Here is a 25,370-nt window from a genome sequence, read left to right as displayed (position 1 = left end):
GACCGGCAACTGTGGGGACCGTTGCCCTGAGTGGGGGGTCATGTCAGGAACCTAGCTCCTTCTAGGACCCAGCGGAATCCTTCAAGCAACAAACTTGCAGCTTGCCTTTAAAAACCACCCCAAATCAATTCTCTTTGCTTAGTAATTTGGAGTACAAGGCTACCCTATTTACCTGAGCCTAACTACTTTGAATAACTTGTTTTCTGAACTTTTTTCCTCACAGGAACTTTTTCATACTTTGTTCAACTTTAACTGGAATTCATCCAAACAACTGCAGTGTTCATTAACTTAGGAGCTGACATGCAATCAATTGAATGAACTGCCTGAACCAAACTGCAAGTATTATTCTATGTGTTCTAATGCTTTGTTACTTGGAGAACTTTCACTGTGTAGTTAGTATTTAAAGGAGAGTTACCACAGAACTTGTCACTGAAAATCTGGCTTTAACCCTTATTGAAACATCCTGACTGCAGATTAATAAACAACACAGCTTCCACAGTGAAACTGGAACTTCCACAGAACAGGCTGTGCATTCATTACAGCTCTGCCACACTACAAGTGCAACACAAGACAAGGTACAAGTAATCTCTGCAAATAAAATAGCAATACTGCATGAGCATATGTATAACTGTTAACAGAACCTGGTTACTAGTTAATATTTATGTGTTACACTGCATAAGACTCTGAGAGTTAATAGAACCATTACTACACCTGCAACTTAAGAACTAAAGCTAACTTAATATTGAGAACAATTTCTACAAATCCTATTCAAGTTTGCTTAACCCTAACTGCATAATCTGGGGTGTGGCAAAATAAACCACTAAACTATCACTATTAGGTGAGAATATCACTAAGCCATAGTGATATTCCTTTACAATAGTGAAACAAAACAAATATTAATAAATTAAGATCTGTGAATTGTGTTCCATCGTTAACTTCATATTTGTAGCCTGACACTTGGAGTCTTAATTTGGTTTTGAGGGTTTTACAGGCTCCTCCATTTGAGCCTATGCATTCTTTGGACATTAAATTACTTTCCTGGAAAGTATTGTTCCTTTTGGCCATCTCTTCAGCTAGAAGAGTTTCTGAATTATCTGCTCTTTCTTGTGAGTCTCCTTTTCTGATTTTTCATCAGGATAAGGCGGTTTTGCGGACTTCATTTAAATTTTTACCTAAAGTTGTGAATTCCAACAACATTAGTAGAGAAATTGTTGTCCCTTCGTTGTGTCCTAATCCTAAGAATTCTCTGGAGAGATCTTTACATTCTTTGGATGTGGTAAGAGCTTTGAAATATTATGTTGAAGCTACTAAAGATTTCAGAAAGACTTCTAGTCTATTTGTTATCTTTTCTGGTTCTAGGAAAGGTCAGAAGGCTTCTGCCATTTCTTTGGCATCTTGGTTAAAGCTTTTGATTCATCATGCTTATTTGGAGTCGGGTAAATCCCCGCATCAGAGGATTACGGCTCATTCTACCCCCGCCTCAGAGGATTACGGCTCATTCTACTAGGTCAGTTTCTACTTCCTGGGCTTTTAAGACTGAAGCTTCTGTTGATCAGATTTGCAAAGCAGCGACTTGGTCTTCTTTGCATACTTTTACTAAATTCTACCATTTTGATGTTTTCTCTTCTTCAGAAGCAGTTTTTGGTAGAAAAGTACTTCAGGCAGCTGTTTCAGTTTGATTCTTCTGCTTATAATTTCAGTTTTTTTCATTATAAAGATTAAAACTTTTGATTTGGGTTGTGGATTAATTTTTCAGCGGAATTGGCTGTCTTTATTTGTATCCCTCCCTCTCTAGTGACTCTTGTGTGGAGTTCCACATCTTGGGTATTTGCTATCCCATACGTCACTAGCTCATGGACTCTTGCCAATTACATGAAAGAAAACATAATTTATGTAAGAACTTACCTGATAAATTAATTTCTTTCATATTGGCAAGAGTCCATGAGGCCCACCCTTTTTGTGGTGGTTATGATTTTTTTGTATAAAGCACAATTATTCCAATTCCTTGTTGATGCTTTTGCTCCTTTCTTATCACCCCACTTCTTGGCTATTCGTTAAACTGAATTGTGGGTGTGGTGGGGGGTGTATTTATAGGCATTCTGAGGTTTGGGAAACTTTGCCCCTCATGGTAGGAATGTATATCCCATACGTCACTAGCTCATGGACTCTTGCAAATATGAAAGAAATGAATTTATCAGGTAAGTTCTTACATAAATTATGTTTTTACTTTGGTGGAAAGAATAAAACATCTTCAAAAAAACTGATCTTAAAAAACTGATGCCCATTACTTAAAGGGGCACTAAACGGAAAAAACATTATCTTAGTGCAAATTTTATACAACAAAATATTGCAACCATATTTTATTATAAAGTACAGTTTTTCAGACCGCCGCTCCTTGCTCTACTGAGCTGGTCTGTTTTTTTCCTTAAGTGCATCTGGGCAACTGTCTAATCACAGCCGACACGATTGCGCTACCAGACCAGAACGGGAGCGAGCTACATTGAGTTCAATGGCACGATTGGGCCGGCTGTGAGTAGACAGCTGCCCATATGCGCTTAGGAAAAAAAAAAACAGACCTGCTTAGTAGAGCAAGGAGTGGCGGTCTGAAAATCTGTACTTTATAATAAAATATGGCTGCAATGTTTTGTTGTATAAAATGTGCACTAAGATAACGTTATATAATTCTGCACTATGTGCAGAATTATATAACATTATTTTTTCGGTTTACTGTCCCTTTAATATTTTAAAAATCTTCAAGACATAATGTTCTAGAACAGGGGTGCCAAGGTTGCTTACCCCTGTTCTATAGGAATTCTTCCCAACCCACCTTTTTATGATGTGATTGCAGCAATATAAGGGAATTTCCAGGGAACCACATACAGACTAATTCTCCTGCTGTCTCTACTTGGCACATCCTAAATTTTTCTCTTCCAGATATCCAACTAATTCACCCTTTGTCAATAACTCCATTTCATCGTTTATGTACACTTCTTACCTTAAAGGGAAAGATTACTCTAAAATTTGCTCCCCTTTAATTTGTTCCCATTGATCCATTTTTCCTGCTGGAGTGTAAACCCATTCAGCTCGATTACGAGTCTTGCGTTAGTGTTAAAAAGCAGCGTTGAGAGGTCCCAACGCTGCTTTTTAATGCCCACTGGTATTACGAGTCTGGCAGGTACAGGTGTACCGCTCACTTTTTCACAGCGACTCGAGCATACCGCAAATCCCCTTACGTCAATTGCGTATCCTATCTTTTTAATGGGATTTTCCTAACGCCGGTATTACAAGTCTTGGAAGAAGTGAGCGGTACACCCTCTCCTGTCAAGACTCCTACCGCATTTAAAAGTCAGTGGGCTAACGCCGTAACATAAAGCTCTTAACTAAAGTGCTAAAAAGTACACTAACACCCATAAACTACCTATTAACCCCTAAACCGAGGACTCCCCCCACATCGCAAACACTTATATACATTTTTGAACCCCTAGGCATCGCCGCCACTTTAATAAATATATTAACCCCTAAACCGCCGCACTCCCGCCTCGCAAACATTAGTTACATTTTATTAAACCCTAATCTGCCGTCCCTAACATCGCCGACACCTACCTACATTTATTAACCCCTAATCTGCCGACCCCAACGTCGCTGCTACTATATTAAATGTATTAACCCCTAAACCTAAGTCTAATTCTAACCCTAACACCCCTAACTTAAATATAATTTAAATAAAACAAAATAAAATTTCTACAATTAAATAAATTATTCCTATTTAAAACTAAATACTTACCTATAAAATAAACCCTAAGATAGCTACAATATAACTAATAGTTACATTGTAGCTATCTCAGGGTATATTTTTATTTTACAGGCAACTTTGTATTTATTTTAACTAGGTACAATAGTTATTAAATAGTTATTAACTATTTAATAACTACCTAGTTAAAATAAAGACAAATTTACCTGTAAAATAAACCCTAACATAAGTTACAATTACACCTAACACTATACTATCATTAAATTAATTACCTAAACTAACTACAATTAAATACAATAAACTAAAGTACAGAAAAAAAACACTAAATTACAAAAAATAATAAAATAATATAAATTTTTTAAAACTAATTACACCTAATCTAATCCCCCTAATAATATAACCCCCCTCCCCCCAAAAAAAAATAATAATAAAAAGCCCTACCCTATACTTAAAAGGGCCTTTTGCGGGGCATTGCCCCAAAGTAATCAGCTCTTTTATCTGTAAGAAAAAATACAATACCCCCCCAACATTACAACCCACCACCCACACACCCTCCCTACTCTAAAACCCACCCAATCCCCCCTTAATAAAACCTAACACTAACCCCTTGAAGATCACCATACCTTGAGACATCTTCGCCCAACCGGGCAGAAGTGGTCCTCCAGAGGGGCAGAAGTCTCCATCCGATCCGGGCAGAAGAGGACCTCCAGATGGGCAGAAGTCTTCATCCAGGTGGCATCTTCTATCTTCATCCATCCGGAGTGGAGCGGGTCCATCTTCAAGCCAGCCGACACGGAGCATCCTCTTCCAACGACATCCAAATGAAGAATGAAGGTTCCTTTAAATGACGTCATCCAAGATGGCGTCCCTTGAATTCCGATTGGCTGATAGGATTCTATCAGCCAATAGGAATTAAGGTAGGAAAAATCCTATTGGCTGATGCAATCAGCCAATAGGATTGAGCTCGCATTCTATTGGCTGTTCCAATCAGCCAATAGAATGCGAGCTCAATCCTATTGGCTGATTGCATCAGCCAATAGGATTTTTCCTACCTTAATTCTGATTGGCTATCCTATCAGCCAATCGGAATTCACTACTATTTTCAGCTTCAGTAGTGCAATGCTATCCCTTCAGCAATGGATAACAAGAGAATGAAGAAAATGTGATAATTAAATTGGAAAGTTGTTTAAAATTGTATGTTCTATCTGAATCTTAAAAGAAAATGTTGGGGTTTACTATCCCTTTAAACTCCCAGCAGAGGGCATTTCCAATTGTTCTTTCTAAGAATTGGGATTTTGTAAACAGGCAGAGATAAGATAAGGAAGCATTTTTGTGTACAGAAAGTGATAAAACAAGGAGATCTGATTTCCCTGCAACCTCAACCTTTCTCTCCTGGAGCATACAATTTAAAAAAAGCTTCCAATTTACTTCTATTATCAAATTATCCTTGTTCTCTTGTTATTCTTTGTTGAATAGATATCTAGCTAGGTAGTGTGCACATGTCGGAGCACTAAATGAGAGGAAATAGTGCTGCCATCTAGTGATCTTTGTATAAAATTCTTGCAAAACTGCTGCCATATACCTCTGCAAAACTGTACACACTACTAATTTTACCCTCCTGCTTTTCAACAAAGGACATTTTGGGTTTATGTTCCTTTAAGAAAGTTATAATGCATTAATCTTCAGCTTAGGACACTGGATTTTTGTTGTAACTTTACCATCTATTACATGCCATTCTACTGTCACTTTAAGGGTTGGTTGCCTATTAATAGGATTTCTTATTTGTAGTAGATCCAACCATGCAGTATTAGAATGCTCATGTGTAAATAAGAATGTTGCTCTTCAAACCTATTCCCAAGAACCAAAAAAACACCCTGCTTTCTACTTAAAGGGACATAATATTCAACATTGAAATGTGCATGACTGAATTTCATTCACAGTAGACCTTTTTCCAATACACTTGTATTAGCAAGAATGTTTTTAGTAAAAGATATTACTGTTTCACTCGGCATATGCTTATTTAGCTGGAAGTGATGCATTAACAAGCAGCGGATGTTGCTGTCTACATCCGAAGTTTCCGGCTCGCCTGGATACTGAAGTTAAAGTGAAGATCAATTTTGATGAATTAGTGCCCGGTTTTTAATAAACCTATTAAAAACAAGGGCACTTTAATTCATCAAAATTTACATTTCACTCGTTTTCTTCAAAAACTTACCTTTTAATCTTCACAGCCGCTCCAGCGTTTCCCCAGGCTGTCGGAAGCCTCTGCAGACGTCAGAAATGACGAATCCGGCTTCCTCCAATCACGGCTTCCCCCCTGGGGGAATCTTGGCCTGATGCAACGCCGTGATTGGAGGAAGCCGGATTTGTCATTTCGGACCCGCGAAGACAGCTTGCGACGGGCGAATTAAGTGCTGGAGCGGCTGCCAGGATTAAAAGGTAAGTTTTTGAATAAAACGAGTGAAATGTCAATTTTCATGAATTAAAGTGCCCTTGTTTTTAATAGGATTATTAAAAACCGGGCACTAATTCATAAAAATTGACCTTCACTTTAAAGGATTACTTTCTGTTATAATTGTTAAGCCAAACAACTAACATATTAAAGTTAATAAACATTAATTAAAACCTACTGACCTATATTTTCTCCAAAATGAAGTTTCATAATGTTATAAAAGTTATATCTTTTATTCGCTGATGATGTCACGTTATCCTGCCCACTATTTTCAGCACTGTGTGTTCAAAATACTTAAACCAATGAAATTGTGTTTAAAGCGCCATTTTGAAACCTAGGTATTGTAAACGGATTGGTACAGAGCAAAGGATACCCACGGAGTGAGTTTGGAAAACAATTAAATTTGCAGACAAGATTTCTGATATACAGTAGAGATATGTTAATGAAATGCTATTGATAAAAAGCATATTTGGGGTAGTTAGTTAGTAACAGGCATAGAAAATATTTACTTACAGTGGCCCTTTAAGAAGCATTTAATAAATCTATCCCCTAGTGAAAAGACTAAGAGTTAAAAAAAAATGTGCGCCAAACACAACATAAATACATTAAATAAAGTATTACACTTATATATACATTATCTGATAAAAAATATTTATATAACTGTTAATATTTTTTTTTTATAGGGGTTAAAAGGTACATTGTATATGACAAGGTGTTTCAATGGAAACGGCGATAATGTGTATATATATATATATATATATATATATATATATACACAGTATATGTATATAGCTATGTGTATGGTTGTGTGTGGCTATCGCGACAACGGTAATTTACACTCATATTACAAGACAAAACTTATAGTTTGCGCTCAAGCTCAAGTCGAAACTGCGCTACAATATTTAGCGTGACTTGAGACCTGAAGTAAACTGTAAAAGTAAAAAAAAAGTGCACAAAATAGACGTAAAACACATTAGAATAAAGTATTACTCACAAATATATATACTGTATATGTATGTATATATATATATATATATATATATATATATATATATATATAAATATATTAGTGAAGAAAAGGGATGCACTCGCCAGGATTTTCAAAGTTACCATTTAAAGTAACGTTTCAGGGTGTTACCCCCTTCGTCAGACAATACAAAATATTGATTATTGTTATTTTGTATTGTCTGACGAAGGGGGTAACACCCCGAAACGTTACATTAAATGGTAACTTTGAAAATCCTGGCGAGTGCATCCCTTTTCTTCACTACTATCAATACTTTGGAAGCACCCTGGGTGGATGAAATGTTAACCGTGAGTGCTGGCCTGCCTGCTGTATATATATATATATATATATATATGAAAAGGTAAGAACAAAAGCAGATGAGTTAATCCAGCACAGACTAAATTGCAAACCAAATCTAATGATAGAATGAGTCTATAAAGAATCACAGGAAGCTGCTGATTACAACCAGAGAGAGCTTTATTGGTAAATAACTATCTCTGTATATCACATAAATCAAATATTAATGTATATAGAACAAAAAATGTATAAAGAAATCCAAAAAGCCTAGGAAAAATCAGGCCTGATATAACCAAAATATACCGGTATATATACTAGAAGTTAAGGGCCTAGACCAAATTTCACCTCTATTAAACGGTAAGAATAAATCATCAAGCAAGTGAACAAAATAGTATTAACATACAGTAACAAAATATCAGCAGAATCTCAATATGCAACATATAGCAGCAACTATAACTTGTGATCAAAAGCCCAGCAACATATATATGCCAGTTTGACGCAGCACAGATGAAATGTAATAGCACATAGTCACTGTAGCCGAATGGTTAGTTAAAGCAGTGTGTTAATAGCCAACGTTAGACTTATCTTCACTTCAAAGGCAGCTTCAGGCCTGATTTTTCCTAGGCTTTTTGGATTTCTTTATACATTTTTTGTTCTATATACATTAATATTTGATTTAAGTGATATACAGAGATAGTTATTTACCAATAAAGCTCTCTCTGGTTGGAATCAGCAGCTTTCTGTGATTCTTTATAGACTCATTCTGTCATTAGATTTGGTTTGCAATTTAGTCTGTGCTGGATTAACTCATCTGCTTTTTTTCTTACTTTTTCATATTAATAGATTTATGAGTTCCGTGCACTGGTTCATCTGCAAATACTTTGTCAGTCAGGTGTTCCATTACTAATCACCAAAATATCCTTTGGAGCGGGTTCTATTATAATATATATATATATATATATATATATATATATATATATATATACTTTTTTATATAAATATATAATTTAAATATTAATAAAAAAGGGTGTTAGAAGGGATATGGTATATAACAAGGTTTCTAACTAGGAAGGACTCCAATGTGTTTGTGTGTGTGTGTGTATGTGTGTATATATATATATATATATATATATATATATATATATACGTGTGTGTGTCTAAATATGTATGTGTGTGTATATATGTGTATATATGTGTATTTATGTGTTTATATGTGTAAATATATATGTGCACACATATATACACAAAATACACATGTATACACTTATATAGGTTTACAGTATATATACACTTTAGAGCCCTTCCCAGTCAAATACCTTTAAACATGCAATATCATTAAAATTCAAACAGGAACCTAAACGGAAGGCACCACGGCTTGAAGAACCTTTCTCCCCAAAACAGCATCAGACGAGGCAAAAGTATCAAATTTGGAAAAAGTGTGAAGAGACGACCAAGTTGCAGCCTTGCAAATCTGTTCAACAGAAACATCATTTTTAAATGCCCATGAGGAAGCCACAGCCCTAGAAGAATGAGCCATAATTCATTCTGGAGGCTGCTGTCCAGCAGTCTCATATGCAACACGGATGATACTCCTCAGCCAAAAAGAAAGAGAGGTAGCCGTAGCCTTCTGACCCCTACGTTTCCCAGCAAAAAACACAAATAATGAAGATGTTTGACGAAAATCCTTAGTCGCCTGGAAGTAGAACTTCAAGGCACGGACTACGTCCAAATTATGTAACAGACGCTCCTTCTTAGAAGAAGAGTTAGGACACAAGGAAGGAACAACAATTTCCTGATTATTATTCTTGTTAGAAACAACCTTAGGAAGAAAACCAGGTTTGGTACATAACAACACCTTATTCGCATGGAAAATAAGATAAGGAGAATCAAATTGTAATGCCGAAAGCTCAGAAACTCTGCGAGCAGAAGAAATCGCAACCAAAAATAAAACTTTCCAAGATGATAACTTAATATCTATGGAATGCATAGGTTCAAACTGAACCCCTTGAAGAACATTAAAAACTAAATTCAAACTCCAAGGAGGAGCAATTGGTCTAAACACAGGTCTGATTCTAGTCAGGGCCTGACAAAAAGATTGAACATCTGGAACATCTGCCAGATGCTTGTGTAGCAAAATAGACAAAGCAGAAATCTGTCCTTTTAAAGAACTTGCTGACAACCCTTTCTCCAATCCTTCTTGGAGAAAAGATAAAATCCTGGGAATCTAAACCCTACTCCATGAGTAGCCCTTGGATTCGCACCAATAAAGATATTTACGCCATATCTTATGGTAAATCTTTCTAGTAACAGTCTTGCGTGCCTGAATTAAGGTATCGATGACCGCATCAGAAAACCCCCGCTTAGATAAAATCAAGCGTTCAATCTCCAAGCAGTCAGCCTCAGAGAAATTAGATTCGGATGATGGAAGGGTCCCTGAATGAAAAGGCCCTGTCAAGCTAGGTTGAATGACCAAGGCACTGCCAAGGCATCTATCAGTTCGGCCTGAGGATCCCTGGACCTGGATCCGTATCTCAGAGCTTGGCATTCAGACGAGACGCCATGAGATCCAGCTCCGGCCTGCCCCATCTGAGAATCAGTGTGGCAAAGACCTCCAGGTGGAGTTCCCACTCCCCCGGATGAAACGTCTGTCTGCTCAAAAAATCCGCTTCCCAGTTGTCTACTCCTGGGATGTAGATTGCTGACAGATAACAAGAGTGAGCCTCCGCCCACCGAATTATCTTGGATACTTTTGTCATCGCCAAGGAACTCCTTGTTCCTCCCTGGTGATTGATGTAAGCCACAGTCGTGATGTTGTCCGACTGAAATTGGATGAACTTTGCCGAAGCCAACTCCAGAATATTGATTGGAAGTAGAGACTCCAACTGAGTCCACACACCCTGAGCCTTCAGGGAATTCCAGACCCCATCCTAGTAGACTGGCGTCCGTTGTCACTATCACCCATGAGGGTCTGCGGAAGCACATCCCTTGGGACAGATGATCCTGTGACAACCACCAAAAGAAGAGAGTCTCTTGTCTCCTGATCCAGATCTATCCATAATCCATAATCCATTCGACTATCTGAGCATGCTCAGTTGTAGAGCCTGAAGTCTGAGATGAAAATGAGCAAACGGAATAATGTCCATTGCCGCCACCATCAATCCAATTACCACCATGCACTGAGCCACTGATGGCCGCGGATTGGACTGAAGGGCTCGGCATGTATTCAGAATCTTTATCTTTCTGACTTCCGTCAAGAAGATTTTCATGGATAGAGAGTCTATTAGAGTACCCAGGAAAGGAACCCTTGTCTGTGGAATTAGTGAACTATTTTCTAGATTCACCTTCCACTCGTGAGTCCTTAGAAAGGACAGAACCATGTCGGTATGAGACTTTGTCAGTTGATAAGACGACGCCTGGATCAGAATATCGTCCAGATAAGGCGCCACTGCAATGCCCCGCTGTCTGAGAACCGCTAGCAGAGATCCTAGAACTTTTGTGAAGATCCTGGGTGCCGTGGCCAGACCGAAAGGAAGAGCCACGAACTGAAAATGTTTGTCCAGGAAGGCAAACCTTAGGAACTGGTGATGATCCTTGTGGATAGGAATATGAAGATATGCATCCTTTAAGTCCACGGTAGTCATATATTGACCCTCCTGGATCAATGGGAGAATTGTCCAAATAGTCTCCATCTTGAAGGATGGAACTCTGAGAAACTTGTTTAGACTCTTGAGATCTAAAATGGGTCGGAACGTTCCCTCTTTTTTGTGAACCACAAAAAGATTTGAGTAAAACCCCTGCCCCTGTTCCTGTATTGGAACGGGACAAATTACTCGCATGGTGGAGAGGTCTTCTACACAACTTAAGAACGCCTCTCTTTTTTATATTTGTCTACAGACAATCGTGAAAGAAGAAATCTTCCCTTTGGGAAGGAATTTTTGAACTCCAACTGATACCCTTGAGACACGATATCTAGTGTCCAGGGATCCTGAACGTCTCTTATCCAAGCCTGGACAAAGAGAGAAAGTCTGCCCCCTACTAGGTCCCGGAACGGGGGCCGCCCCTTCATACTGTCTTGGTAGCAGCGGCAGGTTTCTTGGGTTGTTTACCCTTGTTCCAACCCTGGTTAGGTTTCCAGGTAGGTTTGGCTTGAGAATAATTCCCTTCCTGTTTAGCAGAAGAGGAAGAGGGGATTCCCTTGATGTTTCGAAAGGAACGAAAATTATTCTGTCGTCCCCTTTGTTTAGCTGTTTTGTCCTGAGGGAGGAGGTGACCCTTACCTCCCGTAATGTCAGAAATGAAAGGAATCGCCAAGAGCTTTGATTTAGAGGACACATCCGCAGACCAAGATTTTAACCATAAGGCTCTGCGCGCTAAAATGGGAAATCCTGAATTCTTAGCCGCCAATTTGGCGATCTGAAAGGCAGCATCCGTAATAAAAGAATTAGCCAACTTAAGGGCCTGAATTCTATCCATTATTTCTTCTAAATGAGTCTCAGTCTTAAGGGACTCTTCTAGAGCGTCAAACCAAAAGGCAGCCGCAGTTGTGACAGTAACAATGCAGGCTGTCGGTTGTAAAAGAAACCCTTGATGACTATAAAGCTTTTTTAGAAGACCCTCCAACTTTTTATCCATAGGGTCCTTGAAAGCACAACTGTTCTCAATAGGAATAGTCGTATGCTTAGCCAGGGTAGAGATAGCTCCCTCCACCTTAGGGACCATCCGCCAAGAGTCTCGAACGGTGTCAGCTATAGGATACATTTTCCTAAACATAGGGGAAGGGGAGAACGGGATACCCGGTCTCTCCCATTCCCTTGTAATAATTTCCAAAATTCTCTTAGGAACCGGAAAAACATCGGAACAAGAAGGACCTCTAAGTATTTATCCATCTTACTCAATTTCTCTGGGGGGACCACAATAGAGTCACAGTCGTCCAGAGTCACTAAAACCTCTCGTAACAAAAGGCGGAGGTGTTCAAGCTTAAACCTGAAGGACATGACGTCCGAGTCTGTCTGGGGTAATGCACTTCCTGAGTCAGATAATTCCCCCTCAGATAGGGCCTCCCTACCCCCCCCAATTTAGAGCCCTGGGAAGGCATATCGGAGATAGCTATTAAAGCATCAGAAGTTGCAGGAACCACGTGGGTCTCTGTCCTGCTGCGCTTGCCTTGTAACACTGGCAACTTAGATAAAACTTCTGTAAGAGTGGATGACGTAACTGCAGCCATATCCTGCAGAGTAAATGAAGCAGACGCCGTTGAAGAGCATGGCGTCCCCTGTGCGGGCGTTAAAGGCTTGGGGAGAAATATGTGACATACCCTGATTTTCATCAGTCTGAGGACATTCATTAGACATATCTTTATTAAAGAAAATGTGTTCTTTACACTGTGAAGCCCTTTCAATACATAAGGGACAAAGTGTAACTGGGGGTTCCACAATGGCATCCAAACACATAGGACATGTATTTTGTTCAAGGTCATCCATGATAACCTAAACAAAAGGCAATCTTGGTCAAATCACTGTAATAAATGTGTTGTACTGTATCTTTAAGAAAATCAAGCTGATACTTAAATAAATTTATCGTATTAAGGAAGCAATCTGAAATAAAGCTTAATAACTAAGGCAGAGGGTCAATTTCACATTCCCTGCACGATGGTTCTAAAAATATTGTACTGTTTTAATTTGCAAAATCACACAGTCACCCCGCAGCAGCTCTGCTGCGGCTCCTACCTGCCTCCTGACCAATCTTAACTCCGCCACACTGTGCACCTAAGTCGCTTGTAAATTCTCCCGCAAGTGGACTTAGGGGCTGAGTAGATGCTGCCACCGGAATAGAGAGAGCTGCGCTGTCAAAGCGCGCTAAAAATAAAGCCCCGCCCTTCGTGGGCGTAACAGTCAAACACCTCAGAATACCGCCAAGAACCGGAGCCTCATAAATAAATATAATCTTTCTGAAAAAAAAACATCCCCAGCGTCAGCCAGCCCGTGATTAAAGTACACACAAACACTTCCCAGCGCTTCTAGGTCCCACATACATGCTAGAGTGTCTGGTTATAGCGTATACCCATATAACATTTTTCAAGTGCTTTTAAGTCAATTCCGGTCTGCCCCTTAGAATGTCTGGATACTTAAAATAATTTGGCTATGTACGCACACCCCAGCGCTTCTAGGTTATGAAAAACTGCCCGAATGTCTGGGGGAAAATATAAAGGGAAACCCATCTAGTCCCCAATGTATTATAGTCTGTACAGTTAATCTGAAATATGCCGTGGCCCAGAATAAAAACTGCACTTACCTCTATGCTGAAGGTACAGCATGACAACTTCACAGTATCAAGAGGTCCAATCTTCCTCCTGAGGTCCTGTGAAATAGAAGGTTCTTGGTTACAACCTCAAAAGACCATATACAGACAATGCAGCACAAATATGGGAGGCGCAGTAGATACAAAAGTCCCCAGTTCCCATAGCCTAAAAGGCTATTCAGAAGCTGCTCTGTAATAAAAACAGCACACTTCGGTACCGTTTGAAAATAAAAAAACTCTTGATTGAAGAATCTAAACTAACACCTCACTTTACCTCACTCCTATCACTAACGCAGGCAAAGAGAATGACTGGGTTGGGGGGGGGAGGGAGGAGCTATTTATGCAGCTCTGCTGTGGAGCTCTTTACCTCCTCCTGCTGACCAGGAGGCATTATACCATAAGTAAGGATGAAATCCGTGGACTCGTCATATCTTGTAAAAGAAAATGTATTGCTCCAGTTGTAATCTAGGCCAATATATTTAGTAATTATCGATATATGGTCCATGCTTGGAATATCCTGCAAATCTAAGAAGACAACTTCTATTGTCATTTGCATGCAAAGAAAAGGATGCAAAAAAAATGAAAAACATTGTCGAATAAATTGCATTAAGCCTCTTCATGACCATTATACAATTGAGCACTTTACTTTAGCAGGACAGATAATTGTATATGTGTATGATAGAATTAGAGAGGGCCGGGGGAACCTACGGGTGGCAGCTATGATCAGATACAGCATTATGTTCTCTGCCTTAAGGATAACTTAATCTGTTATAAAGTTTGAGAATCACAAACTGCTTGTGCTTTTTCTCAAAGGATTGTGTCCCTACAGCCCATTTAGCATTGATTGAACTTCATATATCTGATGACAGCTCAGTGCATCTGACTCTTAAAGCTTAACATGGCACAGATCAGACTAGACCTCTGTGAACCTAGCAGCTCTTTTTCTCTGTGAACTAGCCGGATAGCACTATACTGTACTGCACAACCTAAGCTCTCTGGAATCATTGCAGGTCCCATTGGACAATTAGCTCTGATGATGGAAGGTTTATAGCGTTATGTGAATTATTAAAGACAAGCGCAATCTGATTTCCAATATCACACCAGAATACAGCAAGATGCAGAGGCCTTCTTGTAATATTCAGCCTGCACTAAGTACAGAGGGTCTGTGTGTCTCATAAAGGGACTGTGCACCCTTCCTCTACATACCCCCAACAACTATAGAGAGGAGCAGATACTTACTATCTGGGTAGAGTGTGGATGTGTGGAAGATCCCACTGCTTTACTTACCATGCTGAAGCCCTGCAGTTGCAAAAGTATTAGCAGGTCAGCGATTGCCCTGAGCTGTACACAGGTAGAGAGGAGTAGAGATCAGCAGGGCCTCTGCAGGTAATCTGTACTGCCCTTGTTAGACTGCATTCTGCTTTACACTCTGCAGTTCAACCTGGGTTAATCTGGGGATGCAGCGGGACTCTGGACTCAGTTTGTCAATCTTTTAATCCAGGGTGAAAAGCTGGCTGGGATCCGATGGTCATAGGGTTGCAACCTTCTCTGTAAATAATACTGGCTACACTCACTAGCATGCATTTGCATAAATAATTATACAGAATAAATCAGGAACTAACGCTGGTAGGACAGATTTTAAATAATCGTTTACTTATAATTGGATTCTTATAAACTTAGAAGAAGTTTGACCATGATCTTTATTTCTATATTTAATCTTTATTTTCAACTTTGACCTAATTAGAAAATTACTGACCATGTCAGTAAAATACGGACTGGGTGACATCCATACATAGCCCTGATGGGTCCTATTCTCACTACACACCTTTGTTTTCTCAGAGTCCATTCCACCCGTGGAGTGAGGTAGTGAAACTAGCTTACACACTTTTGTTCAACACCACTGCAATATTAATAGTGTTTTCTTTTGTATTGTGCCATCTAGGCTGTTGTTGACTACAAACGACTATGTATATTGCTGTATTCTGCCTTATATGACTCATTGTTTCATCTCTAAGCTATTGTGTCATCTCTAAAATATCACTACACTTTAGTTGGAGCCCGCCACACCTTCATACTGTGAGCTCTATCTTTGCTATACATAACCATATATGCCAGGCTACATTCCAATCCTGAGCAACGCATTTCACTATTATACTCATAGCCTACGTATACTGATATAACGTAGGCAGATTGGTTGGTGTGGACCTTTATTTGTCTAATATTTGGAACATAATCAGTTTCTACTGGTTATTGTTTTGAATTTCATTTGTCTGCAGGGACACCTCCTTTTTTTAATGGGTATACTTATTTATCATTCCATGTTTAACTTTTATCCCAAGGCTGGTTCTGATATAAGCAAGAAAATCACTACACCCTTCCTTTTGCTTCTCTTTATATTTGGGAAGGTCTAAACTTAGCCTGCAGTTTAAGGAAGGGATAATGGTATATTCAGAATATGCTAGAGCTACTGGGGAAAAAACAATATATAATGTGTGTGTATCATTGAAATATGACTTACAATAGAGTTTAAATTTAAAGGGACATTAAACACTAAATAAATGCTAGGTAGAAGGATGCATTCAAAGAAAAAATGAGTCTGAGAATAACACGTAGATTCATGTTTTAAAGTTTTATTAGTTGTTTAAATAGTGACAAAATAAGTGTAAAGTTTTAGTGTCTATAAAACAATGGGAGCTGCCATGTTGTAACTTAGGTTACTGTATCTGCTGTGGACAGTTAAAGATAGGTCACTAGAGTGTGCAGCCATTGGCTTCCATTTCTAACAGGAACTGAAAAGTTAACAATTTCAGAACGGAATTACATGAAAAGGGAACAAATTACATAATGAAAGTATACAGTATTGCAGACTTTTTATTATATATATTGCATTTATCCTTTTATATTACCATCTGTGTTTAATGTCCCCTTAAGCAGCAAAAAAGCTAAAAATCAGCTTTGTACACGTGTATGAAAAAGGCTTAGCAGCGAAGGGTTAAAGGGCATTAAAATCAGTATTTGTCTTAGTTGCATCTGAGAATATTTTCTTGTAAGTTAATATTAAGTATTAGTTCAGGCTTTTTGTGCTATAAAGCTGTGGGAGATGTTATTATGAGCGAATGAGCGATTTTTGCTTTATGTATTGTTCTGTGCACAAATACGCATTTCCTCTTAGTTTCAGAATTAATTTAAACCGCTTTAGTTTAACACTTTTCGAGAAAAAATATTTTAACATGCTCAAATAGCATTCATATGCATGATATATGTATATTTTACATTTAAAGGGACCTGAAAGTCAAACATATACTTTCATGGTACAGACCAGTGTTTCCCAAACGCGGTCCTCAGAGGCCACGTTTTGATTATAGCTGAACTAGTGCACAGGTGAAGTAATCAGCTGATCAGTAACCATGGTAACTAACCTACTCTCACCCATCAGCTGATTATTTCCCCTATGCTCTAGTTCAGTTATACTGAAAACCTGGCCTGTTGGGGGTACTTGAGGACTGCATTTGGGAAACACTGGTTCAGACATAGAATACAATTTTAAGACAGTTTAATTCTATTATCAAATGTACTTAGTTCTCTTGGTATGCTCTGTTGAATAACATACCTATATTGGCTGGGGAGCAGCAATGCATTGCTGGCATGTAGCTGGTGATTGGTGGCTACAGATCTATATCTCTTGTCATTGGCTGACCAGATACTTAAAGGGACATGAAACAATTTTTTTTCTTTTATGATTCATATAGAGCATACATTTTTAAACAGCTTTCCAATTGACTTCTACTATCAATTTTGCTTCATACTCTTAGTATCCTTTATTGAAGCAGCAGCAGCAGCAATGCACTACTGGGAGCTAGCTGAAGGAATATATGTGCAGTCAACAATCAGAAGCCAGTCCCTAAGCCTACCTGTGTATGCTTTTTAACCAATGATACCAAGAGAACTAATCAAATTAGATAATAAAAGTACATTGCAAAGTTGTTTAAAATGGTGTGCTCTATCGCAGTGATGGCTAACATTGGCACTCCAGATGTTTCAGAACTACATTTCCCAAGATGCTCAATTGGACTTCAGAGTTCCTAAGCATCATGGAAAATGTAGTTCTGAAACATCTGGAGTGGCAAGGTTTGCCATCACTGCGCTATCTGAATCGTGAAAGAAACATTTTGCGTTTCATGTTCCATTAAGCTATCTCTCAGTAGTGCATTGCTGCACTGGAGCTGACAAGGGTTACATGCCAAGTTATATATAAGCAATGGTGCAATAATAAAATGTTTGAACACAGAACATTTTCTTTTTGTAAGTTTTATGTCACTTTAATAAATATAAAAAAAAATCCTATTAGGTTCTATTACTGCTTGCTATAGTGCATGTTTATTGTGTATACGCAGTTAACAAAATATTTTTTTTGTAGTGCCAAAGAACTAGACCTTGAAGATCAACAAGGGCGATTAGAGCAAAAACTGAGAGAGAAAATGCTTATTGACCGTAAGTAAACAAATGATCTGTATCATACAATAGAAGAACCCAGGTTCAGGGGCAGTTCCCTGCAACCATACTACTGTGTTTCAGTGATCATTAAATGAACAGACCTCTTTTATGTAAGGTGCTTTCTATGTTTGTATTTATCCGCTAACAATGAATGGACGTTTTTGTGCTGTATATAAAGCATTAGTGGAGGCCAATTTATCATTGCTTGGCCTGCAGGACATGTACCAAACACATATAAGTTCATTTAAAAAAAATATTCTCTTCTTGAACTATAAGAAACCACTAATTGGTGCATCTTTACTGTGCACTTGGGTGCCTCTCAGTTAATGGGACATTCCAGCCAAAATTGGAATCCACATGGGTACCTTTTAGTTGTGAATATAAGCATTTATGTAATATATATGTATTACCTTAAATGCTTCTAATAAAAGCTATAGCTGTTTCAATCGTGTATTTAAGTATGCACCGTGCGCCAGCATTTTTAAACACAGCATTTGCTCAGAGAACCTAAGGTGATTGTACCATCTGGTTATGACTCAATTTGTTAATTGCTGACATAATACAAACCCCACTTGTATTCTGAGCAGCTGCAGTATTTAAAATGCTGGTGCACTGAGAATATCTAGCTATGCTTCACATGCACGTGCAGAGAAAAATGCTAACACAACAGTGATAACTTTTACTAGAAGCTAATACATGTACAGTATATTGCAAATATGTTTCTGTTCAAAGATGTAATTCATCTATGTGAATTAAAATTTTGACCAGAATGTCCCTTTAAGTGCATGCGCAGGCATTTGCACCGATTGAGTCCTTTATACTACAAGGTTGCCTTTGATGTTGTGCCAAAGGTTTCATTTTCCAACTTTAATTGTAAATTTGTTTAAAATGCATGCTCTATCTGAATCAAAAGTTTAATTTTGATTATACTCTTGCTCTAAATAAAAGAATCACTGTATTCAATAACCGTATTTGACTTTACATGAAAGAATCACTGTATCCACCCTTCACCTTATGTATGCAAGATATATCACTACAATCGTTTGCAAAATTAAATAATGTTAACTTTTCTTTATTTAATAGTTGTGTTTTTATTAGATATTCGTTCTATTATTTTGAAGTATTTCTGTATATTGTGATATACCTGTTTATGGAATTCTTTGGATGGTAAAAGTATGCACCACAGGAAATTGTTAGATTCATCTTTAATACCACTGTCAGACAACTGCATATTTACGTGCCTTCTACTGCCTACGCGTGCACATGGTTTTGTGCTGGAACCTATACAATTCACAGTATTCTCCCAAGTTGAATAGACATTGTGGTGTAAAAATAAAATGCTCTATTCCGATATAACAAATGTATTAATTTTGCTGTGCGTTTAACCCCTGCAAATTAGTTAAATACACAGTCAAAGTTGTGCTTCTGTAACACTCCAGATGAGGATTCAGCTGGTAAAGAAATGAGAAGCAGGCATATCTGAGTATCCATCAATCACTGGCTGTATCTTTACAGTAAGGGGGTGTTCCAAGAGTGTAACCTTTTTGCAAAAGTAGACAATTTGTTTAAAAATTACATGTATTTATTTTTACATTAAATTTATATTTACCCTTTAATGTCCCTTTAAATGGGCATTTAACACTTTGAAATTGTAAAATACAATTTTTTTTATATGTAGTAAAAACATTTTACAATATACTTTCATTATTTATTTTTTTCTCTTTTTTCCTATAATTTAAATTCTGAAAATTGGCTTTTCAATTCCAGTTAAAAGTAGAAGTCCAGACTTTAGCACCACTATATTCTACGCAGTCATTGGTTGCACACTCTAGTGAGCCATTTATAACTGTCCCTGATTGGCCTCAGCAGAGGAGACGCAGTTTATGACATGGGTTTATAGACACTAAAATGTTACTAATTTTTTTAAATTTTGTCAACGAATATAATTTTTTAAAATCCATCTGCATATTATTCTCAGGGCAAACTTTGTTTTGAAGACATTATTCTATCTATCGTTTATATAGGGCTAAATTACAAGTGGAGCGCAAAAATGTTAGCGTTAAAGTTAAATCAATACTACTCCTATTCTGGTATTACAAGTTGAAAGGAAAATGTTAGTGTGCGAGTTAACATATGGAGGTCGGACAGCATAACCACGCTAACTCCCTTTCCCCATAGACTTCTATGGGTTGTGCTAGAAAAGCCTCTTCTGGCTTTCGCCTTTGTGCCAACCTTAAGGTATGCTAGGACAAATGCGCTAAAGCCAAAGGTGCGTTAAGAAATATTTATGTATCTTTGTTCTTCACTTAGAAGAAAATGTTCTTTTTAGTTTTATATATATATATATACTGTATATATTCAATTGAGGAAAGAACAGAGTGGGAAGCAAGTGCTAGGGCTGGGAGCTGACTCAGGGAAGTACAAAAATATACTGTATACACTATCACCCTAGCGAAAAAGGCCTTTTATCCTGTGGTGCAGACCCTTACATAATATATATCAAGAAATACTTGAGAGAGAAAAGAAACAAGAAGATACTTATTTCCATAAAAACAGGGATTTCAGCACTCTTTTAGTCTAAATAAATAGCTCCAAGCAAATGTTTGTGCGAGACAAAATAGTTTATTGGCATAGACAAAAGAACGCCGTGACTCACTACATCCCGCAACACAAGGGATGTGCCATTTTATACTTAGAGCATTCAGTATAGGCCAATCAAAATATAGTTACAATAAATAAAAAATGAATTGTTACAATGTGATAACCTGACTGGCCAGGGTGAACCAAGGTACCTCGTAATGCAAATACAAGAGAATCAACTCTATATGAGTAAAGGAGTATAGTTTTGATAACCACACCCAGCTGCACACAGAACCTTCACTAATGTTTGTGGAGGTATAGCCTGGGCAGTCTAATATCAAGGGATCTAGGTTATCAATAGAATACACACATCGAAAACAGTGTTAATTTCGTCGACTAAAACTAGACTAAAATGACTATAAAACTAAAGAAATTCTGATGACTAAAATATGACTAAAACTAAAATGACATTTTAGTCAAGACTATGACTAAAACTAAATCAAAATTTGCTGACAAAAAACATTTTATGCAAGGTGTTAATCAATCCCTATCCAATTACTGCTCTTTTGTAACATTTACTAAACTTAATTTTATTAAATTTTAAGCTAAATAAAGACATGTTATATACCACAACAGTTAAATTTGTTAAATATGTATTGCATGTTCAAACCTTAATACCATAAATAAAATCAGGTTAATAAACCTTTACTCCAGGAGTATATAATGAGTTTGGAAGTTCTAGAGCAGTGCTAATATCGTTGCCGAAATTTATTCAAATCTGTAAACAATCAATTGATTCTTCCTATAGAAATAAGCATAACCTATGAATATGGGTTTAAGTTATGCTGTGCCTGTGCTATCTGCAGAAACTTTTTGTTGTGTTGAGTTACTTGATACTTGTTTTAATTATTAACAGAGAATTGTTAAAGTTTTTATATTGGGTAATATGTGCAATACAGCCAATACAGTTTACAGTTTTGTTTTTTTATATTTTAAAGTTTAATAAAGATGTTACATATCACAACGGCTAAATCTGTGTCTGTATTGCATGTTTAAACCTTAATACCATAAATATTAACAGGTGTTATGTTTACTCCTGGTGTATGTAATCAGTTTGCAAATTATAGAGAAATGCTTAAATAACGCATTACACTTTAACTAAACCCCTTAGATTTTAGTCGACTAAAATCTACTGGAGATTCAGTCGACTAAAACTAGACTAAAACTAAAACAATTCAGATGACTAAAATACGACTAAAACTAAAATGGCATTTTAGTCAAAAGACTAAAACTAAGACTAAATTGAAATTTGCCGTCAAACTTAACACTGATCGAAAACAGGCTCATAATTGACAAGATTTGCATATATAAAACATCATTATGCTAAGCAGACAGTAGCAAGAGATAGGCAGAGTGTATATTAGAACAACTACACCCTGCTGCACACAGAACCCCAGAAGGTTAAAGAGGTATATCCTGGGCAAGTAAGAAATTGGATCTAAGTTGTATAATCAGACACTCTAAACCAAGCAATGATGTTAAGGAAAAATAACAAGCAGTTTGCATATAGGATTAGTACGCTCAGGCATGGGAAAACTAGCTGTGTTAATAAGAGAGTCCCAAAGAATCATAGGACAATCCCATTCGAATTTCCATGCAGAAAATGAAAATTGCAGTAGGAAACAATGTTATCCTTAAATGTGTGCTTGAATTTTATGCTCAATTAGACCTCCTCGACAGGTGTCAACACAGGCAACTTGTCATCCGTGAACAACAGGTGCTTTTGGCATTGGCACTATTGACTTTAAACTGCAAACGGCCAGGTACAATGTCACTTTAAGCAATATCGACATACTACACCTTCCTTCCGGAACTGCCAGTGCTGTTAGAGTTTTCTTTGTATTGCGGAACACATCAATGGTTTCCCAGGGTTGAGCTAGAAAGATATCCCGCTGCTTGTTCAAGCTATTGATAACCTAGATCCCTTGATATTAGACTGCCCAGGCTATACCTCCACAAACATTGGTGAAGGTTCTGTGTGCAGCTGGGTGTGGTTATCAAAAATATACTCCTTTACTCATATAGAGTTGATTCTCTTGTATTTGCATTACGAGGTACCTTGGTTCACCCTGTCCGGGCAGGTTATCACATTGTAACAATTCATTTTTTATTAATTGTAACTATATTTCGATTGGCCTATACTGAATGCTCTAAAAAAAAATTGCACATCCCTTGTGTTGCGGGATGCAGTGAGTCACGGCGTTCTATTGTCTATGCCAATAAACTGTTATTTTGTTTCGCACAAACATTTGCTTGGAGCTATTTATTTTGACTACTTAGCGCTGCGGAATCTGTTGGCACTCAGATAACCGATAATAATAATAATAATAGACTAAAAGAGTGCTGAAATCCCTGTCTTTATGGAAATAAGTATCTTCTTGTTTCTTTTCTCTCTCAAGTATTTCTTTATATATATATATATATATATATATATATATATATATATATATATATATATATATATATATATATATATATATATATAGTAAAAGTAGTTGTAGGAGTCTGCACTCATATTTCTCATATGCTACCAGGGTGTCCGGATCCAAGCCTGTATTCACTTAAGTGAATGCGGAATTACTCTACAAGTATATATATATATATATATATATATATATACACACACACACCCACACACCCATATATATTTAAAATTTAAAATTAAAAACAACATTTTCTTCTCAGTAAAGAACAAAGGTATTTTTATTAATAATAAAAAATACATTCACTTTGTTTGCAATGGATATTTTATATGTCAAGGCATTTGACTGGGAAGGGCTCAAAGATATATATAAATGTATAAACAGTATATGTGTATATATGTGTTTGTGTGCACATACATATGTACGCAGATAAACACAAATATACAGATATATACATACTTATATATATATATATATATATATATACATACACTTTTGAGCCTTTTCCTGTCAAACACCTTGTCATGTACCATATACCTTTCAATACCTTCTTATACATTTATTTCAATAATTATGTTTTACTTTATATATGTATATATATATATATATATATACAGTATATATATATATATATATATATGTATACATATAAATATATATACATATATATATATATGTATATATATATATATATATATATATATATATATATATATGTAATATGTTTTACATGTGTTTTTGTAGCCCTAACACTTTACTTCAAGTCTCAAGTTGTGCTTTTTTAACACTACTATGTGTTACCCTCAAGTGCAACACATAACTTTCCACCTAATATGAGCAATGTTTAGCTCTGTAGCAATATCCATTTGAAAGTATAGGGCACTCTAAAGGGATGTGGGTCCGCACTCAGAGGCCTATTTAACAAATGTCTGTCTGACCTGATCCAACATAAAATGACATTTTAGTCAAAAGACTATGACTAAAACTAAATCAAAATTTGCTGACAAAAAACATTTTATGCAAGGCGGACAGGGTTATGGAGCAGCGGTCCATTCAGAGCTTGATAGATAGGCCCCTAAACATTCTCTGGTTATTCTTCTTTACCATAGACTTGTAATATCAATTTGAGTGCTAATCCTAGCGCTGTGCAGCGATATTGATAGATACCCTGCGCTTTGTAATCTATGCCATAGTGTTTAATGTCCTTGTAAAATAAGTAATAAATAATTTAAACATAAAAAGAACTGTTTTTCGTAAAGACACATTTTTGGAAATGAAATGCTCAAGATTATTTTTATAATATATCAAATGTACAAGATTATGTTTAGCATTGAGGCACCATATAACGAACATATTGTCTTTTTGTTTGAATATGCAGCCACCTTGAAAACTCAACAAGATAACCACGAAGAGGAAGAAATGTTTGCCGAGATGATGAAAATTCTAGAAAAGAGAGATCAACTTGTGACTCGCATCGAAGAACAACGACTCAGACACAACAAAGAGGAAGAGAAATTGGAACGCATGCAACTACCCAAAGATTGTCAAATAAAAATGGACGTTATCAATAACAGAAGAATTGTATAAAAATACTTTGATGCAAACGGAAAAAAATAATAATGTAGCAATTATTATCGGTTATTTGTAGAGCGCCAACAGATTCCGCAGCGCTTCGCAATAGTAGTGTTTTTGTGGACACTAGTTTTGTGAGTTTTTATCCATTTAGGACCAATGGGATACAATGCGACCATGACTTGTATTTCCGAAATTTTATAATTAAAGGGTGAGCACATGGTAAGTGTTCGTCTGCGTGTCACTTTCTCTGGGGCATCAACCTTGGTTCTCCACAGGTTTTGAAACTAAATTTCCCATGATCCTCAGCCAGCTTCAAGTGTATGAGCATCATGGGAAATGTAGTTCCAAACCCTCTGGAGAGCCAAGGTTGCTCACCCCTGCTCTGGGGAAATGCTGTCATATGGTATCTTTTGGGAGTTTGAGCTATAAATAGGT

At 37.1% G+C, this 25,370-nt stretch overlaps 1 protein-coding gene across 1 annotated transcript in view; it reads left to right on the top strand.

The window, feature by feature from the left end:
* Window positions 1–25,158, top strand: part of MICAL2 (microtubule associated monooxygenase, calponin and LIM domain containing 2) — a 529,879-nt gene extending 504,721 nt beyond the window's left edge. Inside the window, exons 43-44 of the mRNA XM_053689298.1 lie at window positions 18,221–18,294; window positions 24,739–25,158. Of these exons, the coding sequence (XP_053545273.1) occupies window positions 18,221–18,294; window positions 24,739–24,947 (283 nt within the window). The 3' untranslated portion in view covers window positions 24,948–25,158. The remainder of the gene's footprint in view (window positions 1–18,220; window positions 18,295–24,738) is intronic.
* The last annotated feature ends 212 nt before the right edge of the window (window positions 25,159–25,370 follow it).

This window comes from Bombina bombina, chromosome 7 (assembly GCF_027579735.1).
Source record: "Bombina bombina isolate aBomBom1 chromosome 7, aBomBom1.pri, whole genome shotgun sequence".
Lineage (NCBI taxonomy): Eukaryota > Metazoa > Chordata > Amphibia > Anura > Bombinatoridae > Bombina > Bombina bombina.
This window is presented reverse-complemented; position numbering and strand designations above follow the sequence as displayed.